At 36.3% G+C, this 20,989-nt stretch overlaps 1 protein-coding gene across 8 annotated transcripts in view; it reads left to right on the top strand.

Moving 5' to 3' along the window:
- NFIB (nuclear factor I B) overlaps positions 1-20,989 on the top strand; it is a 169,412-nt gene that overhangs the window by 100,596 nt on the left and 47,827 nt on the right. For all 8 annotated transcript variants that reach the window (XM_032675129.1, XM_032675127.1, XM_032675132.1 and 5 more), the window contains exons 4-6: positions 6,464-6,532; positions 8,588-8,708; positions 10,490-10,608. In XM_032675129.1, coding sequence (XP_032531020.1) covers positions 6,464-6,532; positions 8,588-8,708; positions 10,490-10,608 — 309 coding nt within the window. The remainder of the gene's footprint in view (positions 1-6,463; positions 6,533-8,587; positions 8,709-10,489; positions 10,609-20,989) is intronic.

Below are 20,989 nucleotides of genomic sequence, written 5' to 3'. Positions count from 1 at the left end.
TCTTGCAGCTGTAGAGTCCCAAAGGGTTTTTTTGCTGTTTCATATGGGCTAGCAGCCATAGGGAGAACATTCTTTTTGGAGCATGCCTTAAGAATTTTGCAATAAATTTATCTACATATGACTGTTTCAGGTAGAAATATTTCAGTTTTAAGTTTTAGAATGCACAGTTTCAGAAATAGCCTCTGTAGAGTAGTGTAGTCTCAACCTTTGCACTCTTGGAAATGCAATAAGCAAATGTCGTAGGTTTTGAATGACTCAGACCGCAGATGGTTTCATTATTTTACTGTATTGCAAGTTACCCTCTTGTGGATGGGGACTTAGCCCTGTAATTAATAGGAATAGAAGAGATATGGCCTCATCATTGTAAGCAGCTTTTCTTAAGCAATGATGCCATAGTAGCAGTTTGGGAATTCAGATAGAATTGTATTTAAATAAACACATATTCAACACTGTTTTTCAGCATGGGAGTGGAGATTCTGAAACGCTTGCTGTTTCCCATATGCCTTCAGCCGTGCCATCTCAGATAGTGATCTTCATATACAACAGGGTTGGATTTGGTCAGGGCTTGATTTTCTGTGAAGTTCTCCCTTTCTCTTATGAATTAATAATGCCAGTGATTGAGGGGTGGTACTCTTCCTCATCAGCTTCCCAATACTGAGCCAGGTCGAACATTCTGGGGGCAGAGCCCAGCTGTGCTATTTTGGCAATCATAAACCTGCACAGGTTGTACAGCCCTTTTTTCCAAAAGGGAGAGTTTTTGACCTTGCACAATGGTTTAAAATTTGATGAGGATGATTACTTAGGATTACTTTTGAATTCTTGTTTGCATTGACTGTTCTTTATGAACTTACTGTATGAATAAGTGATGCTGTGGTAATTCTTATGCTGTGTTCACTTAAGATGCACTGGTGTTCAATGTTGGCTGCAATGGATTTTACTTCAAAGTGTGCGCAGAGCAAGAATTTACTGAAAAATCTTATGTTGCCAGTTAGAATTCCTGAAACCTGCTTTGGCATCAGAAAATTCCTTTTTGGTACCTGGTAATACCATAGCTGTTAGGAAGCAGTCCCCCCAACCTCTTCTTAAATTTTGACTGTAGTTTCTGTATAACCTGAGACCTTCTGGAGTGGAAGGCAAGTCTGCATTTGTGTTAGTTACCCTTTCTGTTTCTTGCTAGATTTCAGGGCAACTCACTTCTTGGATTCTAGTACATGGATTCCAGAGTCCATTAAAACTGGTGTTTACTTCTTCAAATTACTGCAACAATGAAGGATATTGTAGTTCTGGCTATAATCTTGAGGGTATTGAAAATCTCATTTGTTTCTGAAAATGGCATATTTAGGTTTTTCATTTCTCATCATGCTAAAAGGTTCAATGGAGTCAGGGCATCTTTTTTCAGCATGTTTGTTTCCTGTCCCAGTTAAAACAATATTGCAACTTTCAGGAAAAACAAACCAAAATAAGCTGTGGGTATGTCACATGGCTGGAGATGGTTGCACGATAATCAATATAGTCTTATTCTCTGGACAGACCTTAGTTCAAGTGTTTCAAATGACATAATCACATAATCTTCTTTGTCACTCCTTGGCTAATACTAGCCACCCATAACTGCCTTTAAGTACTCTGGTTTGGTGGCACCTGTTTCCTGTACCTTTTTTCGGATACTGGTTTCAGAAAGCATGCAGTAAGAAAGCAAACTACATGTCTGCTGACTATATTTTGACTTACAAAGAACAGTGTGAGACTAATTTTTCACTATAAGTTTGGACTGTAAATAGCTGTACAAAATTGTAACAGCATCCAGAACATTACATTGCATAACTTGAAGTTTACATACAGCTCTCTGCAATACACCAGGCTGAAGCTTCCAGCCTTTCTTCTCATAGTAGCTCCTGATGTTGTACCTATCTTACTGCTAATATAATTCTACTGCACAGCAGAATTATACTAGCAGTAAGACAGATGCAACATCATTCTACTATACAGTAGAATTATAGTATTATAGTAGTATTACTCTACAGTATCTACTACTGTGTAATTGCTCTTTTTAAGGATCCATAAATAAAAGTACACTAATACAAATTTGTTCCAGCACTGTTTGGATCCGCACCCCTGTTTTATAGGTTACTCAAAACCAAGGCAGTATCAGTGAAAAAACTAGATGTAAAATGATACCAGGAAATAGTTTTATGGTTTGGCCCTAGTCAATATGCAACAGAACGTAAACAGGCATTCTCTTCATAAAAGTACAATTGAATTAGAAGACATAAAAAGACTGGTTAAAGATTTGTAAAGCTAAACGTCACTAGTAAGCTTTTAAGTAATGTGAGAACAAACCCGTTAGAGTAATTGTTTGTGCAAACTGAATTTATCTTTCAGTAGGCTTATACAATTTTATTTTTCCCCCCTCAATTTTAAGTCTCTGCATGTTTAAAATGGTTAAAAGCTATACTCGTAACTCATCTCCTGAAGGCATAGTATATAAGGCATAGTACAGGAATAGAGTAGAAGGACTAGGACAGAATGACTTCTACAGCAGTTGGAGGCATTACTAAAGGTTTCTCCCATTACCATTGTGTATGGGAGCTTCATCAGAACTGCTTCTTGGCTTAACTTCTTTACCTTTCATACTTGATGGCACTGGCCTGGCCATTGTGGAATTGTTTGGAAAATATATTTTTTTAGAAATGAGTTTTCTGTAAAAAAGGTAAGCAGAGAAAAGAGATTTTATACTCACCCAATACAAAAGCTAGAAGGAAATACAGAAAACAGTCTACTGTTATATATGGGTTTTGGAAGTTACTGAGTCTTTATGCATACTTGCACTATGGTGGTTTTGTCAGAAATGTTCTTTTTGTAAAAGTCAGATTTTTAAAAATAATGTCAATTAGTAAAATGCATGCATGAATTTCAGGCAGTGCCATCTCTCAGGCAAGATGAATTTTAGTAAATGACAATACTCAATGCTTTCATTAGGTTTGAATGATAGAGACAGCAAAGTGTTATCATGATCATCAAAAGATACAGTAAATCCTCTATGAGGAATACAACAATGGACTATTATCAAGTGTGTTAATGTCTCTACTGAACAGATCATAAACACACAAGAATGCTAATTTAAGGCTTTTTAACATGTTCATGCAAACAGTGCATTAGGGAATGCTTAATCAAAAAAATGGTAAGACCTATACCATATGAAGTATCACCACGTATTTTTGTCTTGCTTGCAGTGTAGTAATGAGAATATGAATGTTAACTCTAATTCAGCACGGTGGTCAGTTTCACAAGGTAAAAGGCAAGGAAAATGTTCTGTACTGTTGGCCTTCTGCATACTGTCTTGCTGTTTAACCTTTATGTTATAGAGAGTGCATTTTCTTGCAACAAATAGCAGCTATTTAATAGCAAGAACATTTTCCTATTGCACAGCTGAGAACCAAGAATAGTTCTGTAACATATCCACCATAGATTATCTTCATAACTAGGTGCAACTTGATGTTTACTGGAAATTGAACATACTGTGTTTATTGTTCTGCACCTAGAGGCACCACTGGAGTCCACCTTCCCTGTGGGAATATAAGGCTCAGGATGAAGTTTCTCAGTGCCTGTGAGATAGACTGTTTATTGTTGCATCAATTTTTTAAATAATATTTTGTCACATAACATTGAGAAAAAAGTCTATTTGTTTTTTAAGTTGATGGAGATTGATCCCTCTCTTTCCTTATGCCAGGCAAAGGATTTGCTTGTGTCTGTGGGTGTCGTTATTTTTGGCCCATCCAAGGCAGAATGAAACCTGGGTGAAAGACATGATCCATCAGTTAACAATGCATCCTTTTGTGAGGGAATGATACATAGTGGTATCACGGTGTCAACATTTTTTCCCTGCTCCCATTTTGTTATCACAAGGAGAGAAATGCTGTATTGCTCTTCATGTTATATGGATATTCTCATTTCTATCAGTGAGAGAAAACTAAGAATTCAGGAGAGAAGACTGAAGATTAAACATGTGTGTCTGAGTGTGTATGTGCATACACATGTACACATCTGTGTATAAAATCTGAAATAGGCTTTTTCTTCTTTTAATAGGAGCCTTGGGCCTTGTTCTCACTATAATATAGTTTGATTAATCTACACTTGGGAAAAGCTCCTCTCAAGTTAGTCTGACTTGAATGAGAGGCATTGTGCTCCAAAGTAGTGGTGTTTGAAAAAACAGCAGAGAAGTTCAACTATGTCTCATTACCAGCTTCAGAGCTGGCTGCATGGTTGTACGCTGGCTTTAAGCCACACTTTACTTATGGGGCAACTAAAATCAAGAAACCAAATTCTTCTTTGGAAATCTCCCTTCCATGTGGTACTTCAGATATATCCTGCTAGAGCAAATAAGCAGAGAAAGGAAAGATTGCCATTGTTCAAGGAATTACTAGTATTCATCCAGCTTGCCCATTCTTAGGTTAAAAACCAGAAACTGAGAAGGAAAGGAGAAATAAAAATTTAGTCTTTGTATTTTTTTTATGACATGGGTATGCCAAGTTCTGTCAAATAAAGAAGTAAATATTTGGGAAGCCATACCATCTTTTTATTCACAAAAAAACATGGAGGAGTACAAGAGAATGCAGAAGGTGAAAGAGAAAACTCTTACTGGAGATATATAAGGTTACAGAGGCCTGCAACATCCAGGGGAAGGGTAATGAGAGAGGAAAATGTAGTGGAAATGGAGAGAAGCTGTTCAAAATGAAAGAGAGAGAAATGTGGAAGGAAATGAATTAGAAGGAGAGGGAAACCTGCAGAACTACTAGTGGAAATAAAGACATGCAAGTGTAGTGTGCGCAATGACATTGACTGGAAGATGAGAAGATGACAGCATTGGCAGAACACTGTTCAGGATGATCCCACAGGCCTACAATGCTCTGTACACCCATAGCACTTGATCCAGGGATGGTTTTCAACTGGGAAAGACTGACACTCTGTTATGGGTCTGACAGTGTAACAGAGATGTCAGGAAATGTGCTCAGTCAAATTCATTCAGATTCTTTCAGCTTATGCTATCAGGTGCACTGTTTATAGCTGCACTGGTAAATATACCAGAGGTGATGGAGGAGACAGTTCTGTGGGACTTCACAGACTGTAAGCGGTGAAAAACACTCTTTTGGCCTCTGCCCTTTTTGTTTGACCATGAAAATTAAGTAGAGATTTATCCAGGTATACCAAGGATGGACCTCTCAAGTGAAGTGTACTGCTTTTACAGTCACTTTTATTATTACAGTGACAGTGTTGCTAAATTACTTGAAGATGAAAGCAGTAATTGCCAAAAGAAACCCAAAGAAAATAGTACTGAACCATTCTTTTCCAAACCAGTAAATATTCCAGTAGGTGCAATTTTCATTTGTTTGTTTATTCAGAATGTTTTTACTTATTCAGACATTTGGAACAGAAAATTGGCAGTTTATTTCCAAAAGAAAGAAAGCTGTTTTAATTCAGAAAAGACACTAGAGAATCCACAGTAAGAAATTCTTAGTGCACTATCTCATATGAAAGCAAATAAAAACACTGTTGGAGCAGCAACGTGCACTAAGTATAGATCTAAATATTTTTATTGGTAAATGGTTTATTACTACCTGTAAAGGCTATGATGCCATGTAATCTCAAATTCAGTAATACGGCTTTTGCAGCGATTATTGATATGAGGCTTCCACAGAAAACTGTTTCTTAGCTCTCTTTTAATAAGGTTATCTAGTTACAGTACTGAGATAAGTCTTGATTATCATCTGCTGTTTCACTACAGTACTTCAAATTGAGCCTGAATTTCACAGAAGGGAAAGTGTATCATATGCATTTATCTTAGAATAAGTAATCATAAGGCAAACCAATAATATATATTTTCTTAAACATAGATTTCTAGTTATATAATTCAGCATGTATGTAAAAAGCTACTGAATAGCTAAGCTGTTATGTCCAGTTCCTGTTTTTACTGGAAATTATAGTAAACACTTCATCTGCCTCAGAGATGGTGATTTGATAATGGAAGATGTAGTATAAAGTCACCGTCAGGAGGGTAAGACTTAAGCAAAAATCTGTGTAGCAGAAACATATACAACAACAGGACTGCTCTGTGGTGAAATTGCTTAGTCCAGGTGATACAGGTCTTAGTTCAATGCTAACTTAAAATTTGAAGATAATAATAAAAGAAACTAATTTTCAGACATTTTTTGGATGGTTAGCTAGGGACTCAGTGCATTGCTTGTGAATTTTTGTATGCATTTTAAAAATTGCTTTATACATTTTAAAAATTACCTTTGCCTGAATTTCAGCTCTTATTAGATTCTGTGAGCAGCTTTCAGTGTACTTCGATCTGTGTATTGTAGTTCTGGGACTCTGCTGATACCATTGTTAGCTGGTGTATGAACCTATCTATAGTTATTTATTAATCTTTTGGTTATACTGATTATGGTACTGTGATCTTTTTCAGTGTACCTTGAAGACAGTTTTGTGAAATCTGGTGTATTCAACGTGTCAGAACTTGTCAGGGTGTCAAGAAGTAAGTTATCATTTGCATTTAATCATTTCCAAAGCCTGCTATAATCAAGTGAAGGTTTTTTCCTTGAAGTTTTTTCTCCTCAAGATGTAAGTTGCATAGAAAATGGCTATAACCATGCACAATTTTGATATATTTGTCCACAGTATTACTGTTCGTAATAAAACAAATAAGGTCTTCTTCTGTCTCTTTGATATTTGAAGATTGAATCAATTTTTTATATCTCTCTCTGCACACCTTAATGGTCTGATATATCAATAAAATTACGTTATGTAGCAAAAATTTATTTGTTAGACTTTCAGCTTTTTAAAGTTGCCCTACACATCCTTGAATTTTGCTAAAATGTCTGATTATTCTTTTAGTTTGTTTTTTAATTTGTAGCTCTTAAAAGAAAAATTGCAGCATGAATATAAAAGATAATTAACTTAATGTATTAAATGCTAGTGTTTCTTTTAGTCATAGCACTGGCTGTAATTGAATTTCTAATTATATTGTCTTGTTTTGGCATCAGAAATATAACACATGAATGTACAACCACCTCCCCCAAAAAATACAAATATAAAAGGGCAGGTGGATTTTCTACTGCAGAAAAAAAAATTCAAAAAGAATATTAATTAGATCTGCTTTGTTGACATTTAAGAATTTGCTATAATAGTATGGCATAAAACCATAGTATGGCACATTTTCATTTTACATTGCTTTCTGACTGTTTCTTTTCTCCCTTTATTATTAAAGTATTTCTCCCAAGACTTCAGTAGGAAGAGAAGTAGTATAGTTGAAAGTTATAGTTAGCATTGGTGATATCAGCATTATAAAATCTGAATGGTCCAGAATAATCTCTTTTCTGGTGAGGTGAGGAAAAACCAATGAGGCACAAGTTTCCAAAACTGTTTGTCCAGATTTTGCACAGTTGTTAATTCATGCCAGGTCAGGATGTTTGAGGAATTTCTTTAACTTACCGAGGCTTCAAATGCATGTGTTATTTCATTTGCTGTGGTCAGAAATTAGTATTCAACAATTAAAATTATCTGAAGTACCTTGGCAAAACAATGAGCGTTGCCATCCTGCAGTGTTAAGGCATACTCCTTTTTTTGTGCTTGCTGAAGATACAGTTTTGGTTTTTTAGGAGGCTGAAGATGTGTGAATTACAGCTTTCTTATGTTCAGGTGGTTAAATACGTTTTAAAGTGGCAGGCTATTGAGACTGAAAAAGAAACAGTATTGTAATTATGCTATGAAATCGTGCCTTATGCAGCTGTTATATATGATATACGTCTAATAATAAGCTTTAAAGCATGTGGTTTCTGTGGGATTTCTTACCATGCATTTGTTTAACCTCAAGCCGCAACTGTCAGGGAAAATACAAACCTACAGATATGTTACACAACATGCAATTATTCTTTTAAGTTCCAAAGGTAGTTAAAATGCACAGTGCACAGACAATGAACAAAGGTAAATACACCACAATATGTAACATATAATTTACTCTTGAGTTGCCAGAGTCTGTATGGTACACAGGAGGTGAAGATAGTGCTGAGTGTATGTGTTTGTCATGTAGGTGTACATATGTAAAGCAGAACCTGTGGCACTGGGTGAAAGAAAAAGAAAGCAGAAAAACATGTGCTCAACACCGAAGGCTATTATTAACAAAAAAGAGTTATCATTAAGGGAAAAGGATTTTTTGTATTCCTGTGTTTATTATTTCCATTTTTTTTCAGTTCTTTAATAAGTAATGCTAGCTGTCCTCGTAAACTCTGCATCATTCATTATAATGTTTGAGGTTTGTGTTATCTTTTTCATATTGGTGATTCCATGTTATCGCTTATAAAACAAATGTATTATGTCTGCATAACTGTTAAGAAATTTCTAGGTACTGAGGAAGATAATTCACTTTTTTAGATATATAATCATTGATAGAACTTGTCTGTACTTGGTTTCTGCAAGAGGGAGAAAATTAGATACCTGCAGTAACACCTTGATATTTTTCCAAGTATTAAAAATGAAAAGATGGCTGAAAAGATAGAAGATTGTCTTTGACGTGTTATGATGTGTTTTTCAGCACCCATAACCCAGGGAACTGGAGTGAACTTCCCAATTGGAGAGCTTCCGAGCCAGCCATATTACCATGATATGAATTCGGGTGTAAATCTACAGAGGTCCTTGTCCTCTCCACCAAGCAGGTAAAAACTTGAAATGAGTACTAATGTGAACAATGTTTAATAGTGTAGGACAAGCAATTCACAAGTACTGTCAACAACCAACTATTTTATGAATTTCCTCTGATTTTGCAAGGTTAGCTACTTATGTATGTACCCTAATCTATGTACAGATATGTAAGTTATAAATCTTGTAATTTGAAGTGTTGTAATTATTGCCTGTCATTTCCTATGATATTGAAGATAGTGATAACTTTTGTCAGGATTTGAAGTGCTCACTAAATCATCTACCAAGAGAATAGCTACACATCCCAAAAATGCTGCTGAGTTGGAGGAAGGTTTAGCAGTTGGGAACATGCTAGCAGGTCTCAGGGTGGTTGCAGGCACAAAGGCTGTCTTTGGGAGCTCCCTCTTGGATCTCTGTCTTGAGATATATGTTAGGAAAGCTACTGTTACTTGTGGAAAAGGCATTAAGCCGGGTATGTAAAGAAAAGGTGTCTTTATCCATAACATCAGCCCAGCTCGTGAAAGTGTGTTTCCTGCCTCACTCAGGGAGCAGTTCCGAACAGAATGGGAACAAGGAGGAACATGTGAGATAGTTACAGGCTCCAGGTGCAATTTAATCTGAGGAACCCACTTCTTCCTTGTTCAACATGCTCTCTTCTCCTATCTCTGAGAAAGACTCCATTTCCTCCCTTAGGAGAGGCTGGTGGGCCCACAGAGGGAGGGGACCTGCAGTGCTCTCCTTCCCACTTCCAGATAACATAGTGTCTGTCAGGCCTCTGGGCTCCTTGCTTTTATGAAATTGTTTGATATATCATGAACTCATAAACACTATAGAAGTTGTCATTGCCCCACGTTTCTGCAATCCAGTGAGTTAGGAAGTGTCTGCATAGTGGGACAGGATTTAACAGGACTGTCAGGGGGCTGAGGTATTCCTTCACCAGCACCTGGTGCTTCTGAGTTACTTTGCTCATGTTCCCCTATTTCATTTCATCATATTTTCAGTTTAGCAGTAAACTATGTACATTTTAGAAATGGATGGATTAATTAGAATATATGGATTATTTAGAATAGATGAATTGATTATCACAGTGTTGTAGTAGTAGTAGTAATAACAACAACGACACACAATTAAAACCTTCATCCTAGTTTTCTTTGGCAGTCACTATAACAGCTCAGTATACATTGCTATGAAGAATCTTGACTTTCCTCCACTGTATTGAAGTTCTGCCTCATTTTATATAGTGTAACTTGAAATATGGACCTTTTGTTGTTTTTGATTAAACTAGTCAGAAGTGAAAAGTGTTTGTTTCAGGCTAGACCCCTTTGAAAAGCTTAGGAGTTTGACCTGATGGAATACAATAAAATACATTTTTTTCCTCATTTACACATTCACAAAAGCTCCTGGTCTACCTTGTCTTTATTAGTAATACTTTACAGTGAATTGTTTTGCTTTTCTGGTTTCTGTGTAATATTTAATACCCTCATGACACAATCTCTCTTTGGTAGGCTACAGCAACTGGTTTCTTGGTTGTTCAGTGGAATGCTGGTAGACTTTTATGTTACCCGTTCATGCCATCTCTGAAATATTAAGTCAGATGAAAAATGCAAGCACATACCTGCATTACATATTACTAAGTAACATCACCAGTGCAAGTTAATGTAGGCTCTAATATCCACTTTTTTTTCCTTTGCAAGCCTGAATTACTCTCTATTGAAATATTTGTTGAAATCCGAACAGTTTATATACCACTACTAGCTGAATATCATATTCACTGCCAAATTTCACAATCCTTCAACAGCAAAAGACCCAAAACTATCTCCATAGATGAAAATATGGAGCCAAGCCCAACAGGAGACTTCTATCCTTCTCCAAATTCACCAGCTGCGGGGAGTCGGACATGGCATGAAAGAGATCAAGGTGAGTAACATGGGATTATTTTATCGTGAAGTATATTCAGATATACAAGTTGTTGCATCTGCCTTTCCATTCTTGAAATAAAATGATGGCTTTTCAGAATAATATTTTTTTTTCTGTCTGGAGTATATATATGCTGCTTTTGTAAATGTAGTTAAAACTAACAGTCAACAGGATATTGTATAAACAACTGTGTAATAATTTTTCCATCTGGCGATAGACTTATTGTTTGAAAAGATGTGTGGAAAGTGAGGTCCTTGATATTGTGTATGCTGTGATCATCCCAGCAGAATTTTAAGTACAGTGCTTTCAAGTAAAAACCAAAACATTTATGATTTAGTCAACACTAGATTATGCAGTTTCTGTTATACCATGACAGACTCCTATATGTGCATTTAGTCCACACCATGTGACTCAGAATAGGTCCAATAGGTTCTTTCTGAAGAGCCCACACGTAGCTCTGTGAGACTATATCCATATGTTAAGGGATGTTGGTAAGTGTTGTGTTCTGGGTTATCCAAAATAACAAACATGTTTGTGTGGAGAAAAAAGTTATGTCTGTCAAAACAGTGAAATTAATTGTCACAATTTCCCTCATGTTATCTTGATGCTTTATAAACCTAGATGCCACTGTAGTCTTTTTCCTCCCCTTTTTTGGTGTGAAAGTGTATTTAAACACTTATATTTGAATAGTGTTTGTTAATGGATCCTATGGCTGATCCATGGTGCTGCAGCTATCTGGAGAGTCTGTGAAATGTGCAGTACAGTATGTACAAGTGAAATAGAGAAAAAGACATTGCTTCCCTTGCTGATGTTCTGATGTTTGCCCTTCTTTTCCACGTCCACTGTTCATCATCGCTCTCTGTTCTTCAATAACTGACTGACCCTTTGGTTTTATCTCATTTTTATATTGTTTTAAGGCTTTTTTCCCCCCCCATTTTCTTTCTCTTTCTTTTTTTTCCTGCTAATTTTTCTCCTTCATCTCCATGTGCAAGGTAGCATGTGATTGGTGTATAATTTAACTACCTTTTATTTTCATATTTCTGTTGTAGTTGGTCTCCTTTTAATCTGCTTCTGCTTACCCTCTGATCTGTGGTCTCATTATTAGGCTGTTCCTCTCACACAATATTTACTAGTCTTTTTCTTCATAATTTCTTCTGTACTTGCTTTTTCTCATGGAGGCTCAGGTATTGTCTTATTTTTAGCTGTTTGCAGGGTGGCTTTGCCTAACCAAATTTAGGAACAGAAAACAGGACTTCTGACAGCCAGAATCTTCCTCTTTGTGCAAAATATTTTCCTACCTGTTTTGGCAGGAAATTTTAGTATTTTCATGAAAGATCAGATTGTACCTCAAATAAATTTTGTATTTTTTAGATAAATTATTTTTGTGGTTGTTAAAACAGCCCATTGTTTCTCTCTAAACTGGTTTCCAGTTTTGAAATTAAGTCCTTTTGTGCTGCTGAGTGAGCTCTAGGGGTTTCTGACAAGTGCAGAGCCGTATTGACATCTGAGCACAAGTCCTGCTGACAGAGCCATTCATGAATTATCTTTATAGTTCTGAAGTATCTCAATTACATTTTAGGTCTTGAATCATTCTGCTTGCAAAGAACCATATGCCATGAACCCTGGATTTGTTCAGTTTTACCATCTTTTTTCATGTTACAATTATCAGTAGTGAACAATGTTAAAATTCAGACTGCTTGAATATATTTACAATGAACCTTTACTTAACTTCTGTGCCACAGGGTAGCTAGACTTCTGGACTGAAACAGCCTTTAACTCTGTATGTTTTATAAACCAGTGAACTCCAAATGAGGAAGAGAGATTAAAGGAGGCAGACTTAAATCAGTGTATTTTACTTTTGCTTCCTGGAGTTGGCATGCTTCCCTGAATATTGTGTCTTCAGAACTACTGCACCTAGTGAAATTTTACTGGATCCTTGGCAGAGAGATTGTCTTTGAGACACTATAAAGAATTTTGGTTTTTTCTGTCCTTAAGATGTTCTTCCATTCCTGCAAACGCACAGATATACCACTGTCCAGTGTGAAAACCATTGCTCGAGGGAAACATAAGCCTTTTGCCCCTAAATGGTTATGTTTGGCTCCAATCACTTTCTGAGGTTATCCTGCTGTTGCAAAAACCCTGTAAGGTAGTAACTGCAATGCCTGTCCTTGATGCGTGGCCTCACTGGGAAGGGGTATGTGGCAGCTCCTGGCATATTTGTTCTGCTGCTAGTTTGTAACATGCTTGATATCATCTTCATGGCACTGATTTCTGCTCTCTGATAACCAGCAGTAGGACCCGAGAGAATGGCATGAAGTTGTGTCAGGACGAGATTTAGGTTAGATATTACGAAAAGGTTTTTCACCCTGAGCGTGATTGGGTACTGGAACAGGCTCCCCAGAGAAGTGGTCACAGCACCAAGCCTGCCAGAATTTAGGAAGTGTTTGGACAATGCACATGGTGTGGCTCTTGGGGCTGTCTTGTGCGGGGCCAGGAGCTGGACTTTGATGATCCTTGTGAGTCCTTTCCAGCTGAGGATATTCTATGATGGTGGTAGTTTGGAACTGGAAATAAACACAGTAAAACAACACTAGCTGTAGTAGATTGGAATAACATAGAGTTTCATAGGTGTGTAAGGGATATCTTACAATTTTGATAAACAGGAGAAAAATTAATGAGTACTACATAAATATACTGAGATTAAAAGAGGACAAATGAAAATTTGCAGTGGGGTAGAACAAGTTAGATCAACCTTTCATTGTTTTCAAAAACAAATACCATGTAGTTTAGTCAGTGAGTAGACATTAGGAGACGAGTGATTCTGCTCTAATCCCCATAGCTTCTTTGGGTTCCCTGTGCAAGCATGCATCATGAGGGGTAGCAAAATGACTACAGGACTACTTGTGATGTAGCCAGGACGTGGCATTCGTGAAACTAAATAAAATAAATCTACCCCAGTTACAGCAAAATCTTGCTCATACCAGCATCTGCTTTCTGTTGCAAAACTCCAGATTTTGTCCTTTTGCTGTTAACTGTCTTCCTGTTATACTGCTGCCAAAAATATTTTGATAAGATTTCCAGATGTTGTACTTTATAGTCTATTTTCAGGGAGCTGGCTGTTTGAGGATGTAATTCTGGGCAGAAATAAGTAAGTGTATTTGAAAAATAGTAAGTTTAGAGATAGCGTAAACTTGGTTAAAGACAAAAAATTACGTTACTGATCTGATATAAAAGTATAAAACTTCCTCTAATTAACCAAAATTAAAATTGAAAATAATTTTTAATTTATATTTATTTAAGTCAGATTATAAATCCTTATAGACGAAAAGAAAATCTTATGAAGCCACGATACTGTCCCAGATGTTTACTTCATTGCCTTGCAAAAAAGTTTGTGACTATTTTAAAAATACATGCAACCACAAGAGTATATGTAACAGTTTCAAAAACAAATTAAAAAAATACTGCAGAATTGCAATGTGTTTTTTTTACTGTACAGCCATACAGTTGTTGTGGGAAGAGTCTGTAGTTCAGGCCATTATTTTTGCTGTCTTAAATACTTATAAACCTTGCTTGATTTGCATGATTTTTTGAGACAGATTTGAGGTCTTCTGGTAGAGCAAATAGGCAGGTTTATAACTGCAACTATTTCTCCCAAACCTTTTCTTTGCCATTAGCCTTCCAAGTAATTAACCATTCTTCAAACATCCCACAGTCCCAGAAAGTGAAGTCATCTCTGAGAATGGTGCATTACTTAAAAGTAGGGTCCTAACATGACAATTAGGAGCTCAAATGCTGTGTCTTCTGTGAGATGTTGTGCAAGTTATTTATTCTCTCTTGTGCTTAGTTTCTTCCAACTGGATGTCTTAATAACTTCAAAAATGTCTGAATCATGTCTTAACACTTCTATCAGTAGAAAATATATTTTATATCTAAAAAATAACTTGCTGTAGATCTCTTCCAATCTTCTTTTTTCCAGGTTGCTGTTACTCAATTCTTTACATGGTTCCATATGAAACAAAATTTTGAGTTCCTGCAGTAGTAAGACTTTGTGAAATAGATATGAGTTTCTGCATGAGTAAAATTGCTGACTGTTTTAAAAATTTAGAAATTTTATGCAGGTAGAAAAAAAACACAATCCACCTCACAATTTGGAAGAGGAAGTTATTAAAAATACATAAAAAACTAGTGACTAGTGCAGTTGATAAAGAGTACTTAGGACCTAATAGGCTAAGAACTGTTGTTGGACATGTTGATTTACTAATGTGTAAGTAAATCAGACACTTTTTCCTTAACTGTTTCTTTAAGGGAACAGGAATATGACAAGAGGGGAGCAGAGTGTATGCGTATGTGGCTTTCTTTCTGAAAGCTGTCTTGACAAAGTTCATTAACATAGTTGCGGACAATTTCAGTATCTGTCCTTGAGATCTGTTTTACTGTTCTAGTGTTACAAAAATGTGTACATTAGAAATAAATAAAACAGGGGTTATCAACTATGCATGCTGTTATAAAAGTTGATTCATTTGGCTTTCCATAGGAGTCAGTCGTCTAGAAATACTGAATATCAATATCCAGTGAAGTGAATTTTATAGTTTCTTCATCATGTTAATTCTCTTACACCTCACCCACTTCTACCAACAGTCAAGAGCCAAGATGCCAGCACACCATTAAAACTGAAACAGCTGGACCACCCTCACCGATTGTTTGGCCAACAGCTGTTGAACACTCCACTTCTCAGGTCCCAACCCCCTTTGTTGGATACCCCTCTTCTGGACACTTGTCCCCTTTTGCTTTCTCCCTATCCACAGGACAGTCCTTCTCCACTGGGATCCTTCCCCATGGCTCTTTTGTTCTTGGGCCTTTGGCTCATCAATCATCAAGGGAGGATGTTCTAATTTTCGAAGTGAGGGAACTAAAAGAGGAAGTTGTTAATGTGGTCCAGGATTTGAGAACAGTAACAGATCACCTTAGCTTTTTGGTGTCTTTTGTTAGACAGGGCTTGGAATTTTTTCTAGCTCCTGGTGCTGTTTCTGAAGGTTAATGCTTTAGAAACACAGACTCCATCTAACAGACTAATTCATCTTGCAAACATTTACCTTGATGAATGTCTAATAAACACATTTCTGTGTTTGTGACTCAGTCCGAGTTCTCAAAATCCTTGTATCTCAAAGCTTGTTTGAAAGCAATTTATGTCTTGTTAGTAACTTCTTACTTCTGCCTTTGTGTTTTTTATTATTTCAAAATACTCTTTAAGTATAAACGTTTTATATCTAGCTATCTCAATAGATATAATTTTCTATGTTTTTAACTAGTATAGACTTATATGTATAGACTTAGTGAACTAGTGTTTTTGGCTAGTTAGCACTTAGTAGTCAAATGCTGCCAGTTGATGTTTTCATAACTTCATAACTTTCATAACTGCACTTTCTTAAAGTGAGATGTACTTTCCACCAAGAGTAACTTCTCAATGTGTACTTCTAGAGAAAATTCTTAGCCATGACTTCTCCTAGCTTGTTGCCTGCTATGATGCTGAAAGTGGCATCACAGTAACAAACAGTTCTAGTGAGTAAGTCATACTTGGGAGGCGACAGTTTGGGTTTTCTTTCTTCTTGGTTGCAGAACAAGACATTGGTAGTTTTCATTGAATGAACATTGTGTTTACTTGTTAAAAATCAATATTTCTGCTGCGATAGTTAAAACAAATTTCAAACCAATAGGGAATTGCTTTACTTTTTGTTTCCATAGGGGCAATTCGGCAAGAAAAGCTGGTACATAAAATAAGTAAAATATTATTTTCATGAAGATGAAAAGTGCTTTCTTATTCTTATCTTAAAGTTTGAAAGGCACTAAGTATAGAAAAATAGATGAAGGCACTTTCAAATGCTTATTTAATAAAAATACAGAGAAAAAGAAAATAATAATGCATGAACAGGATAGCCAAAATGTTATCTCAAAATGAGTGAAGGTGTTTGTACATCAAGAAAATTTACATCCTCCATTACTGAGTGGAATTATGTTGAGTTTACACTCTCTCCAAAAAGTAAAGCAACAGAGATTATACTTTTTTTCTGTGTTTAGAATAGGTTTAGACCAATTTGCAACCTGTTCATTAATATCTTCAAATATTCAGAGAAGCAGATGAGGAATTTTTTATTCTGGGCAGAGCAGCGACCTGACTTTCAGCCCATGAAAACTTCAGTTTTTGAATGAATGAGGAGTAAAGAAATATTTGGAAATAAAGAGAAAGACAAACACAGGAGTAGGAGATACAGTGGGAAACATACAAAAAAAGTTTGCTTTTTTTTGCATTCCTGGAAATGGCTTTTATTTGCTCAATAAAGTCACTGTAAAAAAATCTCATTACAGGTTCTTTGTCTTTTGTTCTGACAAATATATTGTGGAAAGGCATATTAATTAATGTTTTCGATGCATGATTAGTGAGTGAAATACACTCAAGATCCCCCATACAGACCAGTGAAAGATGTAAGTGCAAAAGCATATTTTTCTTGTATGCATAGCACTTGTTCTGCAATGAACTTTATACTGTGGAAACATCATGTTGCCTTGATGGTGACTCTAGATGTCTTTAATTGAAATTAGTGATAAAACGCATGTATTAATGCAAGATTTGGCCCAGGAACTATGATGTGTCATTTTCCTGTTCCAATGTTGCTGAATAAGAGATTTCATTCATATTTTTGAAACCGATAAACTTGCAGTAGACCTTGTAGGGTGTGTATTATCCTGTATGATTTAACTGATGTGGTGCAGAATATCTTCACTTATGAAAAGAATAGGTATCTAGTACCTCCTGAATCACTGAATTTTTTTTGTTACATGACATACATGAGATGAAAAAAAGTAATTTAGCCCACATATTGAAACTCTTTTGGACACCTCTCCTTTTTTGTCTTCATTCATAAATTCTTTGTTTCTGTGCTGTATAGATATATTTGAAAAGGTCCTCTTTTTTACTGCTTTCATGCAACCTGTATCAAACTTGATCAAAGCAGTATATTTAAATGAGTTAATGATCTTCTCTCCATTCAAGACCATTCCTTTACATGATTTTATCTCAAATTCCCCTTTAATCCTATTGCATTAGAAACTGGGAATACTTTTCTGACTTTTGCAGTTATGGTTACAGTGTTGATTTTATTTTCTAGCCAAGGTCTTTGGAGTCTCAGCATTAATGAGATGTTATAGCTGTACATTTTCCTTGAAGTCTGGATGACTTTCTGTAGGATAATTTAATAAATGACTGAAATGTACTCCAAAGTCTTTATAATTTGTTTGGTTTTTTAATAAGATTTTCTCAGTCTCCCAGAGTGCTCTTCTGTCACAGCTATCTGCTGGAATCAAATCTCTCAATATTGCTTCATAGATGATGAAATGGCCCAGTCTGTTTCTGAAGTGTAAAGTTAAATAAAAAAGTAGTCAAGTACCTTAAGTACACTGTAACTGCTTAAAGGTTTTTATGGCAGTGCAGATTTCTTGGAGCCTCATGTAGCTTTGTTAGTGATGGTATATATATTCGTTACAGGAATGCTGTATTTTTGGTCTTATGCCTTTTACCTCTATTTCCAAAATCAGCCTCATTACTTGCAGTGGGTGCTCCATGTTTAACAGGTGGCAACCCCACTGAGCTCTCTGTTACTCCTGAGTACTTCTCATATGGCATCTGATGGCTGTGTTGGTACAGAGGTGGTTGGATAAACTCAATCTGAAGTTGTAGTAAGACCTGAGACAGGAGAAGCTGCAGAGGTGTAGTCTGGCACTCTGCAGCCGCTCCCTGTGGGTCTCTGTGGAGGTGGTGGAGACATTCTCACTTTTTTCCAGCAGCAACACCCCAGATCCCCATGGTCTCTGTGGTGACACCAGCATCTTGGGGCTCACACAGGTGGACCATGTTTCTGGTGTGAGCTGAGGGTGAGGATAGGTGAGGAAGGCTGGGCAGCTTTATGCCAGCAGATCACAGTTGAGGTGATTATGAACCTTACCTAGGAGGTTTACTGTTGCTTTCTGGTGAGGAGTGGCAAGATGGGTTTGAAGAATGGGAACTAAGAATTTCTGCCCAAAGTTCTTGCAGAACAGCATGCCATAGTTTCAGCCTAATCTTAGTGGGAATACATACAAATTTAAATAGGAATAATCTCTTCACTATGGTAGGTAATTACTTACATGTCTTATGATGCAGTCAAACAGCTGTTATGGGATTAGGTCTGTATGTCCTGCCCTACTGTTGAATGTTTTTTGAAATTACTTTGGGATATGGATGGTTTTGATGCACACGTATTCAATATTTATGCTTTAATCTGACCATCCTAGCTTTCCTCATGCCTTGTTTTATAAAAAGCCTTTTGTTAAAAGTGAAAAAATTTTCAAAAGGTAATTTTAGGAAACATATATGAATTACCCTAACTTAAATGACCATGCACTAGAATTATACTTTCAAAAAGCTTGTGCGTATAATTTTAACAGGAGCTATACTGAGTTGTTTTGCTCTGTGTCCATAAAATGTAGGATAATCAGTAATGCAATGAAGTATTTCAGTTGTCCAACTTTATACAGTTAGTCACGAACACCAACAAAAAGCATCCTACATTTGTTTCTAGATAGGTTCATCTGGGTTTCCAGCACACCTCCCTATCCTCCCCCTTCCCAAATATGCTGTCTGTTTTCCAAACCCCTTTCTGTTGAGGAAAAGAAAGTCATTGAGGTCAACACAGCCCACAGAATGTGGCAGTCAGTAATGGAGTAGAGTATTCTGCAAGTTCATGTGGGTAAGGATGAGAAGAATGACGTGTCTGCACCATTTAAAGGATTTTCAGCTTTTGAGTTTCGTTTGTCTGGAAGTTCTTGTATCACTTCTCTTATGTATATTAATACTGAGCAATACAAAATAAAATAGTGCAATTTATTGGAAGACTAATGAACAAAGACATAATTCAGTTGGTATTGCAAGTAATTTAGTCATTTTGCTGTAGCTTTTCTGAATTGAAATATTGTTTTATTGTTTTACTTGACAGCTTACAATACTGAAAATGTATTGGTAGAAATTCTAGTCTAGCTCCTCTTCCTAGGTTTTTCAATACAAATCACAAAAGATAATAGATTGAAGTGGCTTATCTGTTCTGAAATGGCAGAATAGCATGACTGAGTGTTTAATTAGCCTTGGGCATGGTTCCTGATGGGAAAGCAGGTGTCACGGTCTGGTAGACTGGATTGTGTAATAAAGGAGGTATGCCTGTGAAAATAACATTGGCACTAAGTAGGCTGATTTGAAGATGGGAGGTTATCAAATCTCTGTACACTGAAATATTCTGATCTAGTGTAAAATTTTCATATGTAAAATGATTTTCCACACTTGATATAGGAGCAAAAATAAAATGGAGATCAGTTTTTTAAATGTGAAGTGAGCAGCTTTCTCCAAACCTTAACACAGGCTGCTCCTAAACTTCAGAACACTTTTAGCTGCTCATGCATCTTCGTGTAAGACCCCACTGTCTCTCTCAAAAGTGACTACAAAGGCCTTCACCCTGAGTATTTCTAAACATATCTCAGAAAGTAATGGAAGAGAATTGATTGTGAATTTTTGTTGCTTTTGTTTTATTTTGTTGATTTTTTCATACAGGAAAACATAATTTACCAGAACTGATTTTTTAATGTAAATAAATAAATAAATTTTTAAGAGGGCTTCTTTCTAGTCCAAAATAAAACTTAGAGTGAAGGGCAATGAGACACCAACAAGTCATTGATACAGATTTCTTAAAGGGAAGAGCTAGTTGCAAAGAATAATCTCTGTCTGATACAGAATAGGAACTCTTGCCAGTTGTTCTCTGCTATAGATGTCAAGTATCTCGGACACCCAGCTTTTCAGGCACATCTGATTTTCTTTTCTATTTATTCACAAAAATATGTCCCCACTTCTTTTCTTTTTGTTGAAAAGATAAATGAATTTAAATGTTTTAATTTGCAGGATTTTTACTTTCCATTCAGCCCTGGTGCAAAGTCTTTAGGACAGATATAACAAAGCCTTTTTCCAATAAGTGAGAGATGGTTGTGCTTTAAAGTCACTCAGCTGTCAGTATTCATTGTTAGGTGCTTTATTAAGACCCACAGCTGAGAAATACATAATGCTTACAGTGCTAAAGGAAATCAGATTGAGTTTATTTGAAAATTGGTGATGTTGGCTCTCTCTACTCAGTGTCTGTGCTCCTTCTTCACATGCACAAGTGTAAAGCAAAACAGATTCTTCTGAGCACCATGGGAATTGTTATGATTCTTCATCATCATACAGCTATACAATGTGAATTTAAAATTTTACCCAAGTTTTCACATGTGCTTCGTACATACCTACCAGATGTGATGAAGGCCTGGAGAG

This window comes from Chiroxiphia lanceolata, chromosome Z (assembly GCF_009829145.1).
Source record: "Chiroxiphia lanceolata isolate bChiLan1 chromosome Z, bChiLan1.pri, whole genome shotgun sequence".
NCBI lineage: Eukaryota > Metazoa > Chordata > Aves > Passeriformes > Pipridae > Chiroxiphia > Chiroxiphia lanceolata.
The sequence above is the reverse complement of the archived record's forward strand: the minus strand, read 5'-3'. Positions and strand labels throughout refer to the sequence as shown.